General features: G+C 35.5%; 2 protein-coding genes across 2 annotated transcripts; one reads left to right on the top strand and one right to left on the bottom strand.

Moving 5' to 3' along the window:
• Nucleotides 1–5940: 5940 nt before the first annotated feature.
• LOC136030781 (uncharacterized) lies at nt 5941–6405 on the bottom strand. Its single transcript, XM_065709825.1, has one exon. The coding sequence runs from the start codon at nt 6403–6405 to the stop codon at nt 5941–5943; it is 465 nt and encodes a 154-aa protein (XP_065565897.1).
• A 9561-nt stretch (nt 6406–15966) lies between these two features.
• LOC136030780 (uncharacterized) lies at nt 15967–16431 on the top strand. Its single transcript, XM_065709824.1, has one exon. It carries the CDS (start codon nt 15967–15969, stop codon nt 16429–16431), a length of 465 nt encoding a protein of 154 aa, XP_065565896.1.
• Nucleotides 16432–16835: the final 404 nt, after the last annotated feature.

Here is a 16835-nt window from a genome sequence, read left to right as displayed (position 1 = left end):
AAGAAAAAGAAAACTGAAACTAAAAATGCAATACATTAAAGTAATTCGAAAACTTTAAAACAGATACTTAAACTGTTGAGGTTTATTATAAATTGTTGAGCTTTAACATGCTTGGCACGTGACGATTTTTCCAACTGTCAATATTAGAATGAACATTGACCAACAGAATTTGCGATTGCTATATGTCACTTGGTTAATACCAAATGCCATAAAAAGGTAAAAAACTAAAAAGAAAAAAAAGCAAAAAAAACTAAAAAAGCTGCAAAACTAAAAAAAGAAAAACTAAAAAAGAAACTATATCTATACTAGCTGTTGGGGTGGCGCTTCGCGCCACCCCAACACCTAGTTGGTGGGGGCGCTTCGCGCCCCCCCAAGCCCCCCCGCGCGCGTAAGTCGTTACGCGCCATATTAGTTACGCGCCATTGTAGTTGTGTCCCTATGTCCCACCTGTGAATATAGATATATATATATATATATATATATATATATATATATATATATATATATATATATATATATATATATATATATATATGTTTTTAACTACGTAAAACTTGTGAATATACAACATTCTTTGCTGTCCCATTGTCTGTGCATATAAATAGATTGTCAGGTTTACCGACTCTTGAACATGCAACATATAATGGTCAATGGGAAAACAATCCGTATTCAGATCTATACCTCATAATTCTAATGATTGCCCTTGAGCTTTGTTGATGGTGATTGCTAATCGACCATTCCCTGTGTCGCCATCGTCATTTATATATCCCCCTATGCACCCAGGCGTCCCCTTTGTAGTTATGTCCCTGTATATTATGTCCCTGGTATATTATTAACCAAATTAATGTGTTTTACAATATACTAAGCATCGTCATAACAAAAATGACGACAACTAATTTCATGACGTCAGTCAACACAGAAATTAAGTTCTGAAATTAAGTCATGAAATTAGTTGCCGTCATTTTTGCTTTGACGGTGACGTCATTCAAGTTGTATAAGACATATGTTCACGTAGAAATCTATTAATGTTTAAGTTTACAATGACTGATGAAGATGATTGCTAATCGACCATTCCCTGAGTCGCCATCGTCATTTATATATCCCCCTATGCACCCAGGCGTCCCCTTTGTAGTTATGTCCCTGTGTCCCGGTCGTCATTTATATTCCCTGTGTCCCGGTCGTCATTTGTGTCCCGGTGTCCCAGTCTCTAATTTCTCTTTGAGTGTCCCGGGCGTCATTTATATTCCTTGTGTCCCGGTGTCCCGGTCGTCATTTATATCCCCCTGTGCCCCCCGGCATTCAAGTTATATAAGACATATGTTCACGTAGAAATCTATTAATGTTTAAGTTTACAATGACTGATGAAGATGATTGCTAATCGACCATTCCCTGAGTCGCCATCGTCATTTATATATCCCCCTATGCACCCAAGCATCCCCTTTGTAGTTATGTCCCTGTGTCCCGGTCGTCATTTATATTCCCTGTGTCCCGGTCGTCATTTGTGTCCCGGTGTCCCAGTCTCTGATTTCTCTTTGAGTGTCCCGGGCGTCATTTATATTCCTTGTGTCCCGGTGTCCCGGTCGTCATTTATATCCCCCTGTGCCCCCCGGCTTATTTTTATATAGATAGATATATATAAATAAGTTGTATGTCTGTTGACTGACGTCATGTTTGTGTGTCGACTGATGTCATGTTTGTCGAATGACGTCATTATGAGGATTGAGCATTATTCCGTAATGAAGTTGTTTGTCGACTGACGAAATTACAGACCGGGACACAAATAACGACCGGGACACAGGGAATATAAATAACGACCGGCACACAGGGACACAACTACAACGAGGACACCGGGGGGCACAGGGGGGATATATAAATGTCGACCGGGACACAGGGAATGTTCGATTAGCAATCACCATCAACAGAGCTAAGAGGCAATCATTAGAATAATGAGGTATAGATCTGAATACGGATTGTTTTCCCCATGGACAATTATATGTTGCATGTTCAAGAGTCGGTAAACCTGACAATCTATTTATATGCACAGACAATGGGACAGCGAAGAACGTTGTATATTCGCAAGTTTTACGTAGTTAAAAACATATATATATATATATATATATATATACATATATCTATCTATATTCACAGGTGGGACAAAGGGACACAACTACAATGGCGCTTAACTAATATGGCGCGAACAAAAACTAAAAAAAGAAAAAACCTAAAAAGAAAAAACTAAAAAAAGCTAAAACAACATACTTACGAGCGCGGGGGGGGCGAAGCGCCCCCACCAACTAGGTGTTCGGGTGGCGCGAAGCGCCACCCCAACAGCTAGTATAAAAATTAGTGGTTTGTAGGCATGTTTGTTTATTTGTGGGTTTAAATATGACGTTATTACATGTATATAAGGCTTTGTGTATGACGTCATTATAAGATGACACTACTGACCGGGACACCGGGACACAAATGACGACCGGGACATAGGGAATAAACAACTACAACGGGGGCGCTGGGGAGGGCACAAGGGGTATATAAATAATGACGGGGACACAGGGAATGTTTGATTTGCAATCACCATCAACAAAGCTCAAGGGCAATCATTAGAATAATGAGGTGTAGATCTGAATACGGATTGTTTTTCCCATGGACAATTATATATTGTATGTTCAAGAGTCGGTAAACCTGACAATCTATTTATATGCACAGACATTGGGACAGCGAAGAATGTTGTATATTCGCAAGTTTTACGTATTTAAAAACATATATATATATATATACTAGCTGTTGGGGTGGCGCTTCGCGCCACCGCAACACCTAGTTGGTGGGGGCGCTTCGCGCCCCCCCCAAGCCCCCCCGCGCGCGTAAGTCGTTACGCGCCATAATAGTTACGCGCCATTGTAGTTGTGTCCCTATGTCCCACCTGTGAATATAGATATATATATATATATATATATATATATATATATATATATATATATATATATATATATATATATAGTTTTTTCCTTTTTTTTAGTTTTTTTTTATTTTTTATTTTTTTTAGTTTTTTACCTTTTTTTAGTTTTTTTAGTTTTTTTAGTTTTTTAGCTTTTTTACTTTTTTTATTAGTTTTTAGTTTTTTTTTGTAGTTTTTGCCTTTTTTTAGTTTTTTCAGTTTTTTTTTTAGTTTTTTATTGGTTTTTACCTTTATTTTAGCTTATTTTTCAGTTTTTTCCTTTTTTTTATTTTTTTTTAGTTTTTAGTTTTTTTAGTTTTTTACCTTTTTTTAGTTTTTTTAGTTTTTTTAGTTTTTTAGCTTTTTTATTTTTTTTATTAGTTTTTAGTTTTTTTTGTAGTTTTTGCCTTTTTTTAGTTTTTTTAATTTTTAAGTTTTTTTATTAGTTTTTAGTTTTTTTTGTAGTTTTTGCCTTTTTTTAGTTTTTTTAGTTTTTTAGCTTTTTTATTTTTTTTATTAGTTTTTAGTTTTTTTTGTAGTTTTTGCCTTTTTTTAGTTTTTTCAGTTTTGACGTCACCTGATCCAGTTTTTTCAGGTGACGTCACCTGATCCATCCACAGACAGACAGACAACTTATTTTTATATAGATAGATATATATATATCTATCTATATTCACAGGTGGGACACAGGGACACAACTACAATGGCGCGTAACTAATATCGCGCGTAACGACTTACGCACGCGGGGGGGAGCCTGGGGGGCGCGAAGTTCCCCCACCAACTAGGTGTTGGGGTGGCGCGAAGTGTCACCCCAACAGCTAGTTGTAGGATAATTATACACGCATTGCTTTTGTAATACAGCGACACACCTTCTTTTTTACTATCTCTATTTGCTGCAAGCCTGGTTTCGCGTTGTGAACCGGACGTAATTTATAGTTTTTTTCTTTTTTTAGTTTTTTCTTTTTTTCAGTTTTATTTTTTTATTTGTCATGTTTTTTACGTCATATTTTATTTTTTTTTATTTTTTAGTTTTTTCTTTTTTAGTTTTCTCTTTTTTTGTTTTGTTTCCTTTTTTTCTGTTTTTTTTTTCTTTTTAGTTTTTTCTTTTTTTTTCTTTTTCTTTTTTTTTCTTTTTTAGTTTTTACCTATTTAATTTTTTTAATTTTTTATTTTTTTATTTTTTATTTTGTCTCTTTTAGTCTTTATTAGTTTTTTTCCTTCTTCTTTAGTTTTGTGTTTGTCGTTTTGTTTTTTTTTTAGTTTTTTCTTTTTTTCTTTTTTAGTTTTTCTTATTTTTAGTTTTTTTTACCTTTTTTTTTAGTTTCCTCTTTACTTTTTTCTTTTTTAGTTGTTTTCTATATTTTAGTTTTTCTTTTTTTTTATTTTTATTTTTAGTTTTTTTCTTTTTTTTCATTTTCGTCTTTTTTTCATTTTTTATATAGAAGACAGTTTTTAATTCTTTTCATTTTTTTAGTTAGTTTTTTTTATATATTGACGTCATACTTAGTGATAGACAGACGGACGGACAGAAGGACAGACACTACATTTGGCCCCAGCACGGCACGCGGCAGACTTCTATATATGGATTTGGATTCTCATTGTCCCTTGTGTTCTAACCGCAGGCACTGCTGTGTCTCGGCGTCGGGCCCAAGCATGACACGTGGCAGGCTTCTATATATGGATTCTCATTGTCCCTTATGTTCTAACCCCAGACAGTGCTGGGTCCCGGCGGCTTTGCCGCTGGGCCCCAGCACAGCACGCGGCAGGCTTCTATATATGGATTCTCATTGTCCCTTGTGTTCTGGGTCCCAGCAACGCTATTTAATTTTTGGATCGAATTGATGACGTAATTGGACATTCCTAATGTGGCTCTTTCTCTTTGAGCCACAAGCCTGGTTTTGCGCTGCTCTGGTGTTCCCTTTTTGGTGACATTGTAGCAAAATTATACACGCATTGCTTTTTCCATTGTTTTATTTGATTTTTTTTTACGTCATATTTTTTTTTTATTTTTTAGGTTTTTTCTTTTTTGAGTATTTTCTTCTTTAGTTTTTTTATTTTTTTAGTTTATTCTTTTTTTAGTTTTTTTTTCTTTTTCTTTTTTTTGTTCTTTTTAGTTTTTTACCTATTTTATTTTAATTTTTTCTTTTTTTTTCACTTCTTATTTTTTCTCTTCTAGTCTTTTTCTTTTTTTAGTTTTTTTTCATTTTTTTCTTTTTCTTTAATTTTGTCTTGCAATGGAGAACCTCTTTAGTTTACTTCTTGCAATGGAGAAGGAAAAAGCAAATAAACATGTATTAGGATGAGATATCTAGATGCATATCAATTTTAGATGCTAATGATGTATTGCATAAAGCAATGACACGAGCCAGCTAGTCAAAAATAACCGTTTTAAATGGTCAATTGAGATGCAGAGACCCTAAATCGTGGAATACATTTTCGAATTGCCACCATCCCGTCCGACTGCATTTCTGGGCTTAGAAAAATATGTACTGGTTAAAGAAGTTGAGGGGCCCGAAATGATGAAATTACAATGGTGTAAAAACGGAAACTGGGAACATATCTCTTTCACTGGCGATGAAATAAAAGTCTTATGATAGACAGCGCAATATGTAATTCCCACTATAAGGGATGGAACACCATGTGACAAAACAACAGTATATTTTTCTCTTGGTTTGGACAGGATTTCCCGATTTATAGGCTATATAAAATCTAGATATCTAAAACCAATCTTGGTTACAGATTTCCCAACATTAGGTCTTTATATTTGTAATCCAAGACGAAAAACCCACTTAAAGGGTTAAATGACGCGAAAAAAAAGGATATTTTGTATTGTTTATTGATTTGAAAATATAATTTTAAGCCATGCTTTAAAGTCTAAACTAGATATTGTTAACAGCTGGAATTATGAGGATGTTTAATCTTTAGAAATATGCAATATCGTCTTAGCATAATGGTAGTAGTTTGTTTTGCGCGTTTTTACCCTCATTTTTCTCATATGAGCTGCCTCACTTTGTGTCACCACGGATACGGCGGGCAAGTTCCATATCTTTAGGCATAATAGTAGATCGCTTAGCATGTATAGCGCACAAATTCGAATCATCAAATAACTTGACTAAATAAGCTTCACTCGCTTCTTGAAGGGCTCCAATGGCATCCGACTGAAAACGTAAATCTTGCTTTCCCACTTTTTGCGCTATTTCACGAACCATACGCTGAAATGGCAATTTCTGGATGAGTAAATCTGATGATTTTTGATACCTTCTAATCTCTCGTAGTGCAACTACTCCAGGCCTATAGCGATGTAATTTCTTCGTTCGCTTCTTCAAGGAGGCTTTTTCGTCTGTATCTTCTAGGAGGCTTTGTCCAGTCCCTGGGAATCTCCTCTCAGATTGCTTTTTGTCTGAACCCTGCTTCCTATGTGTATTACCTTTAGCAGTATTTTGCATTTCTTGTATTGTGTGGACTGACATGTTTGTTTGATTTGTATGATCTGTAAAGATAATGTTGGCACTCTGAAGTCAGATCTGTTCACACGTTATGAAAAAAATCATATTCAAACTTTTTTGCTCATTTCTAAATAAAAATGTGATATTATGTACATTTAAAGCTTGAATTTAAGTTATTTTTGCTATTGTAAAGTCGAGAAGAGAAAAAAGGCTAAACTATTTTTTTTTTCAATTCAGAAAGGGTAGGTGGATGACGTTGTATTATATGATTGAAAATCTGTGTTCCATTTTAAGAGGCGTATTTAAGTTAATTCACTTTCTTTTTCATGAATTTATTATGAAAAAGGGATTGTTTCTAAGGAGATGAAGCCAGATATCCTGGCATTATTTAAAAAGCCAATGAGAAATTAAATAAAAATAAAAGTTTTTTCAACTGAAAGCAAGGAGCAACATTAAAACTTAAAATGAAAATTATTACTTATAAAATACAACATATATGAAGGAGTTTCTCCTGCTCAAAAACTCGCTATTGACGCAAAAGTCTAAATTTTGTCTCAATTCTTTAACTACGGCTTATTTTGAAAAATATGTTTGAAGTAAGCTTTGTTCAAAGTGTTAAAAAACTTGTGGGAGCGAGATGTTGAGAAGGTTAATGTAACTAACCTCAAATGCTTAATAGTTTATGTTGGCTTAAGTTTTAATGTTGCTCTTTACTTTCAGCTGAAAACACTTGCTTGTTTTATTTATTTTCAACAAAGATCACCACCTGAAGATATTGTGTCCTTTAAAATTGGAACATCAAATTTTTTTCGTCATCTTCTGTGGTGATTGTCTTTAACTTTGGTTGTTGTTCGGGTACTGTTTTATAGGCTGGCTATCCTAAGAAGCAGGGTAGGCTGGTTGTTCTCAAGCCTGTTTTGTGCAAAAAGTTGTCATTTTTCGTTTTTTGTGTTGTGTCTTTTTACACTTGATGCTAACTAGCTTCATCAAGTTTAAGTTTTCTGCCTCATAATCCCTCTCTGCCCGCTTAATCTCCTCAAGATGGCTTTATCTAGTATCTGGCTTGTTACAATTTGTGCCGTAGTCTAAGTTCTCTTTGAGTGAGGTAATGCACTTCTTTTTGCTTTGTGTCTGCTCCATCTCATGATAAAGATTTCTTATGAATATTAGAGAGGATACGACTCTTTGAAGTCTTGATTCAATAAGTCTTTGTTACCTTGCAAGGGCTTCCTTCAAACATATTTTTCCAAGTTACTTGCGTACCTGTTTGGACCCAGTGAATATAATAAGCTGGCTGTGCTTATTCTGGCATGGTTGGGCTAATCTTTTAAGCAGAAATTTTCTATCCCCCAAGGAGCTTCACTGCAACAGATATGTTATTTTCTACAAAATTTGATGTCATGTTGTTTCTTAAACACTGCTTTACATTAAACATTGTAAGTTCCAGCATATGCCTTTTAAAATTTCTTGGAAGACCGGTAGCAGTCTTCGACAGGTCTATCAAAAGAAAGTTTTTGGAAAATCCAGTATAAAACTGTAAGATTATAAACTAAACCTAAACTAAGCCGTTCGTTTGCGAGTCGAGGTACCTTATTGGTCACAAGTTTTCAACCTAAAATCTTGGTCATACTCAGAATCCAGTCGCATTTCCTATAGGCAATGCTCGGACAAATTGAAGAAATTCATCCCCCCATCCAATACGAATTTTTAAAAGATAATTACAAACAGGAAAAAGCCAATGTCTTTCTATTAGTTGGATTAGTAAGAGGCGAGCCTAAGAGAATCATGCAGCTAAGTAAGTCAAATATGGTACATTGTATTGTATCGGATTAACGACGCTTATTGACTACTAAGGTCCCTGCGTCGGCCCTGCAGTGCATTCCTGCAGCATGGTTCCATCTCTGGGCCCCGTATTACCAAGCTAAGGTCAAACCCACTGCGCCACCACAGGACTCAAATATGGTACAGTGCCCCATAAAAGCAACTTTTCAAAAGATGCGTGTATTATAGTAACTTTCAATTACTATATGCCGTGGTTTGTTCTTTACTGTGTTTTAGCTGTTTTGTTAACCATGATACCAATGAAACTCATATAATCCCCTTATATAATGAACTAAACAGAACCTAAATGCAAATCTTCGATGGAAAATATCTTGGTTTCAACCACTTTTCTTGTTTTTCAAGGCATTGGATTTTCAGTGTTGTTCAAGCAAAGGGACTGTAAGTTTTCTATATAGGGGCTTCGGTAGAGGTGGTTCTACTAGTGTATTTCTTGTTTTGGTCTGACCAATTTTAAAAGTTATAGAATAATTTGTTTCTTAGTATGGGGCGTGATAGTATCTTATTTAGTTGTTAACTACTGTAACTGCTCTCGTTTTATTAACAAGCCAGTACAATGTTTTACTAAAATGCCGTCTAAATGCATCTTCCAGATTCTCGTTAATTTTATCCACGACCTTTACTTCAAACCTCATTAGTTCGTATTTTAACATTTTAACTATTTTAACTATATTGGATGGGGGGATGAATTTCTGCCACAGGATTCAGAGTATGACCAAGATTTTAGTTTGATAACTTCTGACCAATAAGGTACCTGGAATCTCGAGTGAACGATTAACCTAAGTTTTTTGCACTGTTTAGATTTAGTTGTTTTACTAAAATGCCGTCTAAATGCATCTTCCAGATTCTCGTTGTAAGTTTGTAGTTTGTAACACCGGATTTTCCCAAAAACGTCCTTTTGATAGACCTGTCGAAGACTGCTCCAAGTTTTTCATTGGTTTTTAAATAATGCAAGGATATCAGGCCTCACCTCAACGGAAAAAAATCGCTTTTGATCATAAATTCAAGAAAAATAAAGTGGACTGACCTAAATACGCCTGTTAAAATACAACACAGATTTTAAATCATATACTACAACGTCATTCACTAACCCTTTCTGAGTATTAAATAAAAAAAAATGTTTTAGTTGAAAGTAAGGAGCGACATTAAAACTTAAAACGAACAGAAATTACTCCGTATATGAAATGGGTTGTCCCCTCCGCAATCCCTCGCTCTTTACGTTAAAGTTTTTAATTGTTTTAAAAAGTAGAATTGTGGCAAAGAGTCAAACTTTAGCGTAAAGAGCGAGGGATTGCGGAGGGGACAACCCATTTCATATACGGAGTAATTTCTGTTCGTTTTAAGTTTTAATGTCGCTCCTTACTTTCAGCTAAAAAAATTATTTTTTTATTTAATTTCTGAACGTTTTTGAATTAATGCATGTTTGGTTTTGGCTCTCCGCACATAAATTATGAAAATGAAATTTGTATATTAATTCTTTTTTTGGCTAAATGGCTTTCTCTTAGTTTTGATCAGACGATTTTAAGAAATAAGGGGTGGAGAAGGAGGCCTAGTTGCCCTCCAATTTTTTGGTTACTTAAAAAGGCAACTAGAACTTTTAATTTTTAACGAACGTTTTTATTAGTAAAAAATATACGTAACTTAAGAATTAACTTACGTAACAAACTTTCATAATCTTATATTTTTATTATGTATACGAGGTGGTTTGTACCCTCGTTAATACCTCGCTCTTTACACTAAATCGTAAGTTCTGTCCCAATTCTTTAAGAATGACCCCTGAATCAGAAAGGCCGTAGAATAAATAGTTGAAATTACTAAAAATACTTTAGCATAAAGAGCGAGGTATATATCTCCTCCTAAATACCTCGCTCTTTATGCTAAAGTATTTTTAGAACCCCTCATATGCGTAATAATCTCTGTTCGTTTTAAGTTTAAATGCTACTCCTTCCTTTCATTTGAAAAACGTTTTCATGTTTATTTTTCATTGTTTTCTTATAGTAATGCTAGATAATCCTGCGCCCTTTTCATTGAATTTTTCTTCCCCCATGACATATTCCTCCAAGGAAAGATCCTCCAACATAGCCCTCTCCCCTCAGCCCCACCCCCAAACAAAATAAAATCCCCCTGAAAACGTCTGTACACTTCCCAATAACCATTACTATATGTAAATAATATGAAAAAAACTTCGTTTTCTTAAAGAGTTAAAGAGGCTGCGTCCCAAAGTCGAACCTTAAAACGTACAGGAATTAGAAGAGGCAGTTGGGGGGCTGCCGCCCCCCAAACCCCCAGCTTTTAAAGACTCTTTTGTACAGGTTTTTTGTTTTTTTGCTAACCCCCCGCTCTTGGCTTCGAAAAGGCCCTCTTTTAATTAACAAAAAATTGAAATGAATGAATAATGGAATAACTTCGAAAAATGTTAAACACAAGAGGACGGGAGAACCATTGCGCCGAAACTAGTAATTAGTAACAATGAAGTCCCCCCACAAAAAAAACCTGTACAAAAGAGTCTTTAAAAGCTGGGGGTTTGGGGGGCGGCAGCCCCCCCAACTGCCTCTTCTAATTCCTGCACGTTTTAAGGTTCGACTTTGGGACGCAGCCTCTTTAACTCTTTAAGAAAACGAAGTTTTTTTCATATTATTTCTGTACGTTTTTCTACAATCCATGGTGGATGTAATTTAATAATTCCTGTACTCCTCGTACAGGAATTAGGAGAGGAACTTGGGTGGCTGCCGCCCCCCCCCGCTTTTAAATCATTGTATAAAATAGAAAAAAAAATAGATAGAATGACCGAAATGTTTCTTTTGCTCATAAGAAGCTAATATTCTGTTATCTCTCAATTGATAAGCTGTCCAGGTGCTTAGGACTATAAGAAGACTATTAGGAGAGGCAAACCCCCCGCTTTTAAAGACTCTTTTGTACAGGTTTAATTTTTTTTCATATTAATTCTGTACGTTTTTCTACAATCCATGGTGGATGTAATTTAATAATTCCTGTACTCCTCGTACAGGAATTAGGAGAGGAACCCCCCCCCCGCTTTTAAATCATTGTATAAAATAGAAAAAAATAGATAGAATGACCGAAATGTTTCTTTTGCTCATAAGACGCTAATATTCTGTTATCTCTCAAATGATAAGCTGTCCAGGTGTTATCAAAATTTTTTTGATGTTGTGAAAAAAAAACCGCCCGTAAGGGACTTGAACCCTTGACCAGAGGATTAAAAATCCCACGCTCTACCGACTGAGCTAAACACTTGCATGTGTGTAAATATAACTTCTCAATAGCTTTTAAAAATTTCAAATTAACATGGGTTCTTATGGAGAGAAATGCGTTAATTAAATAGCTAATGCGTGGTTTCTGGAAAACAGGGAAGGAGTTATCGGATCGAGCTGAAATTTCGCGGATAAGCTCCTGGGCCGTAGGGGACCTTAACTTGTGAATTTCAGCCCGATCGGACAACGTTAAAAGGAGGGGTGGGGTTGGGGGGGGGGGGGGTCGAAACTTTCGGGGGGTTAAGATTTTCCTACGAAACTTTCCAGGAAAATTACTCGGAGAATTCCGCATCGAATGAGTCTTCGTACACCCAGATCCGATGTCGGATGTGACCTGTAGGCGTCTAGAAAAACAAAGAACATTAATTTTAAGTGGCTATGCGTGGTTTCTGGAAAACAGGGAAGGAGTTATCGGATCGAGCTGAAATTTCGCGGATAAGCTCCTGGGCCCTAGGGGACCTTAACTTGTGAATTTCAGCCCGATCGGACAACGTTAAAGGGGGGCTGGGGTTGACGGGTTGAAACTTTCGGCCAGATTTTCCCCATGAAGGAAAAGTTGGAGGGGGATGAAATTTTGCAGGTTTCTTAGTTGGAGCTCGGGCTACGAAATGCATCCCTCCCCATCCCTCTGCGACCACTGGAACCGAAGATCGCTTAACATTGTCGTGGGTCGCCTATTTATAGAGGCACGAGTGTGCCTCCTTGACACTGGTCAAAGTTTGTAACTTGCAGCCCCTCCCCCAGGGATTTTGGGGGAGTAAGTCATACCCAAAGACATAGTTATTATGGTTTTCGACTATGTTGAACAAAATAGCTATCTCAAAATTTTGATCCGTTGACTTTGGGAAAAAATGAGCGTGGGAGGGGGCCTAGATGCCCTCCAATTTTTTTGGTCACTTAAAAAGGGCACTAGAACTTTTCATTTCCGTTAGAATGAGCCCTCTTGCAACATTCTAGGACCACTTGGTCGATACGATTACCCCCGGAAAGAAAAAAAAAAAAAAAAAAAAAAAAAAAAAAAAAAAAAAAAAACACGCACCCGTGATTTGTCTTCTGGCAAAAAATACAAAATTCCACATTTTTGTAGATAGGAGCTTGAAACGTCTACAGTAGGGTTCTCTGATACGCTGAATCTGATGGTGTGATTTTCGTTAAGATTCTACGACTTTTAAGGGGTGTTTCCCCCTATTTTCTTAAATAAGGCAAATTTTCTCAGGCTCGTAACTTTTGATGGGTAAGACTAAACTTGATGAAACTTATATATTTAAAATCAGCATTAAAATACGATTCTTTTGATGTAGCTATTGATATCAAAATTCAATTTTTTAGAGTTTTGGTTACTATTGAGCCGGGTCGCTCCTTACTACAGTTCTTTACCACGAACTGTTTGAAAAACTAAAATTGTTTTAGCCTTTCTTCTCTTTTCAACTTTACAGTAGGAAAAAAAGAGTCAACTTCAAGCTTTTAAATGTATATAATATCAAATTCATATTTAGACATAAGCAGGAAAGTTTTAATACGATTTTTTCATAGCATATAAACAAATCTGACGTCCAAGTGCCATCATTACGTATACGGATCATACAAATCAAACAAAGATGTCAGTCTACGCATTGATAGAAATACAAAATACAGTAAGAGGTTGTACATTTAAGAGGGAAAGGTTCAGATTAAAAGCACGCTTAGATGAGATTCTCAGTTTGTTTATCTCTGCAGCTATCAGGGTTGCAACAGTAGTTAACAACTAAGTAAGAGACCATCACTTGGTTAATAACTAAGTAAGAGACTATTACGCCCCATACTAAGAAATACAATATTCAATAAATTGTAAAATTAATAAGACCAAAACAATAAACTCACTAGTAAAACCACCTATACCGAAGCCCCTATATAGAAAACTTACAGTCCCTTTGCTTGACCAACACTGAAAATCCAATGCCTTGAAAAACAAGAAAAGTGGTTGAAACCACGATATTCTGCATCAAATATTTGGATTTAGGTTCAGTTTAGTTCATTATAAAAGGGGATTATAGGAGTTTTATTAGTATCATGGTTGCAAAAATAGCCAAAACAAAGTAAAGAACAAACCACGGCATATAGTAATTACTCAATTACTATTAATTATGTTAAACATATTAAACTTAGGTTAATCGTTCACTTGAGATTCAAGGTACATTATTGGTCATAAGTTATCAACCTAAATCTTGGTTTTACTCTGACTCCTGTGGCAGAAATTCATCCTCCCATTCAATATAGTTAAAATATTAAAATGCGAACTAATGAGGTGTGAAGTGGAGGCCGTGGATAAAATAACCAAAAATCTGCATTTTAGTAAAACATTGTGCTGGCATAAGCAAAACATTGATAAGACCAAAACAAGAAATATACTAGTAGAACCACCTCTACCAAAGCCCCTATATAGAAAACTTACAGTCCCTTTGCTTGAACAACACTGAAAATCCATTGACTTGAAAAACAAGAAAAGTGGCTTAAACCAAGATATTTTCCATCGAAGATTTGCATTTAGGTTCAGTTTAGTTCATTATAAAAAGGGATTATACGAGTTTCATTGGTATCATGGTTAACAAAACAGCTAAAACATAGTAAAGAACAAGCCATGGCATATAGTAATTGAAAGTTACTATAATACACGCATCTTTTGAAAAGTTGCTTTTATGGGGCACTGTACCATATTTGACTTACTTAGCTGCATGATTCTCTTAGGCTCACCTCTTACTAATCCAACTAAGAAAAAGACATTGGCTTTTTCTTGTTTGTGATTATCTTTTAAAAATTTGTACTGGATGGGGGGATGAATTTCTTCAATTTGTCCGAGCTTTGCCTATAGGAAATGCGACTGGATTCTGAGTATGACCAAGATTTTAGGTTGAAAACTTGTGACCAATAAGGTACCTCGACTCGCAAGCGAACGGCTTAGTTTAGGTTTAGTTTATAATCTTACAGTTTTATACTGGATTTTCCAAAAACTTTCTTTTGATAGACCTGTCGAAGACTGCTCCCGGTCTTCCAAGAAATTTTAAAAGGCATATGCTGGAACTTACAATGTTTAATGCAAAGCAGTGTTTAAGAAACAACATAACATCAAATTTTGTAGAAAATAACATATCTGTTGCAGTGAAGCTCCTTGGGGGATAGAAAATTTCTGCTTAAAAGATTAGCCCAACCATGCCAGAATAAGCACAGCCAGCTTATTATATTCACTGGGTCCAAACAGGTACGCAAGTAACTTGGAAAAATATGTTTGAAGGAAGCCCTTGCAAGGTAACAAAGACCTATTGAATCAAGACTTCAAAGAGTCGTATCCTCTCTAATATTCATAAGAAATCTTTATCATGAGATGGAGCAGACACAAAGCAAAAAGAAGTGCATTACCTCACTCAAAGAGAACTTAGACTACGGCACAAATTGTAACAAGCCAGATACTAGATAAAGCCATCTTGAGGAGATTAAGCGGGCAGAGAGGGATTATGAGGCAGAAAACTTAAACTTGATGAAGCTAGTTAGCATCAAGTGTAAAAAGAGACAACACAAAAAACGAAAAATGACAACTTTTTGCACAAAACAGGCTTGAGAACAACCAGCCTACCCTGCTTCTTAGGATAGCCAGCCTATAAAACAGTACCCGAACAACAACCAAAGTTACAGACAATCACCACAGAAGATGACGAAAAAAATTTGATGTTCCAATTTTAAAGGACACAATATCTTCAGGTGGTGATCTTTGTTGAAACTAAATAAAACAAACAAGTTTTTTCAGCTGAAAGTAAAGAGCAACATTAAAACTTAAGCCAACATAAACTATTAAGCATTTGAGGTTAGTTATATTAACCTTCTCAACATCTCGCTCCCACAAGTTTTTTAACGCTTTGAAAAAAGCTTACTTCAAACATATTTTTCAAAATAAGCCGTAGTTAAAGAATTGAGACAAAATTCAGACTTTTGCGTCAATAGCGAGTTTTTGAGCAGGAGAAACTCCTTCATATATGCAGTAATTTATAAGTAATAATGTTCATTTTAAGTTTTAATGTTGCTCCTTGCTTTCAGTTGAAAATTTTTTTATTTTTATTTAATTTCTCATTGGCTTTTTAAATAATGTTAGGATATCTGGCTTCATCTCCCTAGAAACAATCCCTTTTTCATAATAAATTCATGAAAAAGAAAGTGAATTAACGTAAATACGCCTCTTAAAATGGAACACAGATTTTCAATCATATAATACAACGTCATCCGCCTACCCTTTCTGAATTGAAAAAAAAAAAAATAGTTTAGCCTTTCTTCTCTTCTCAACTTTACAATAGCAAAAATAACTTAAATTCAAGCTTTAAATGTACATAATATCACATTTTTATTTAGAAATGAGCAAAAAAGTTTGAATATGATTTTTTTCATAACGTGTGAACAGATCTGACTTCAGAGTGCCACCATTATCTATACAGATCATACAAATCAAACAAACATGTCAGTCCACACAATACAAGAAATGCAAAATACTGCTAAAGGTTATTCACATAGGAAGCAGGGTTCAGACAAAAAGCAATCTGAGAGGAGATTCCCAGGTACTGGACAAAGCCTCCTAGAAGATACAGACAAAAAAGCCTCCTTGAAGAAGCGAACGAAGAAATTACATCGCTATAGGCCTGGAGTAGTTGCACTACGAGAGATTAGAAGGTATCAAAAATCATCAGATTTACTCATCCAGAAATTGCCATTTCAGCGTATGGTTCGTGAAATAGCGCAAAAAGTAGGAAAGCAAGATTTACGTTTTCAGTCGGATGCCATTGGAGCCCTTCAAGAAGCGAGTGAAGCTTATTTAGTCAAGTTATTTGATGATTCAAATTTGTGCGCTTTACATGCTAAGCGATCTACTATTATGCCGAAAGATATGGAACTTGCCCGCCGTATCCGTGGAGACACAAAGTGAGGCAGCTTATATGAGAAAAAAATGAGGGCAAAAACGCGCAAAACAAACTACTACCATTATGCTAAGACGATATTGCATATTCCTAAAGATTAAATTCGCAGTTTCAGCATCTTACTGCGTCATATCGGATAGTGTTGGATGTTGTTGTTTCGGCCATCTTGAGTTTTTACTCTAATAGGTTTCTAAGAGATATACTGGTACCACTGGGGTACAAATGGCATTATTGTACCATTTGTAGCGCTAGTGTTGCTTAAGACATTTACTTACTTTTTATTAAGTTAACTGTTGCCGTTGTTGTTTACCTGCTCACGTATTGAATTGTTTTTTCTAATTTTAAATTAAATCTGTAAGTAGCGTGTAGGAACGCCTCCGTGCCAGCGAAATTTATGATTCATAATATACTT

Source organism: Artemia franciscana, chromosome 9, assembly GCF_032884065.1.
Source record: "Artemia franciscana chromosome 9, ASM3288406v1, whole genome shotgun sequence".
Lineage (NCBI taxonomy): Eukaryota > Metazoa > Arthropoda > Branchiopoda > Anostraca > Artemiidae > Artemia > Artemia franciscana.
Note: the sequence above shows the minus strand (reverse complement) of the source record. Positions and strands in the feature narration are given on the sequence as shown.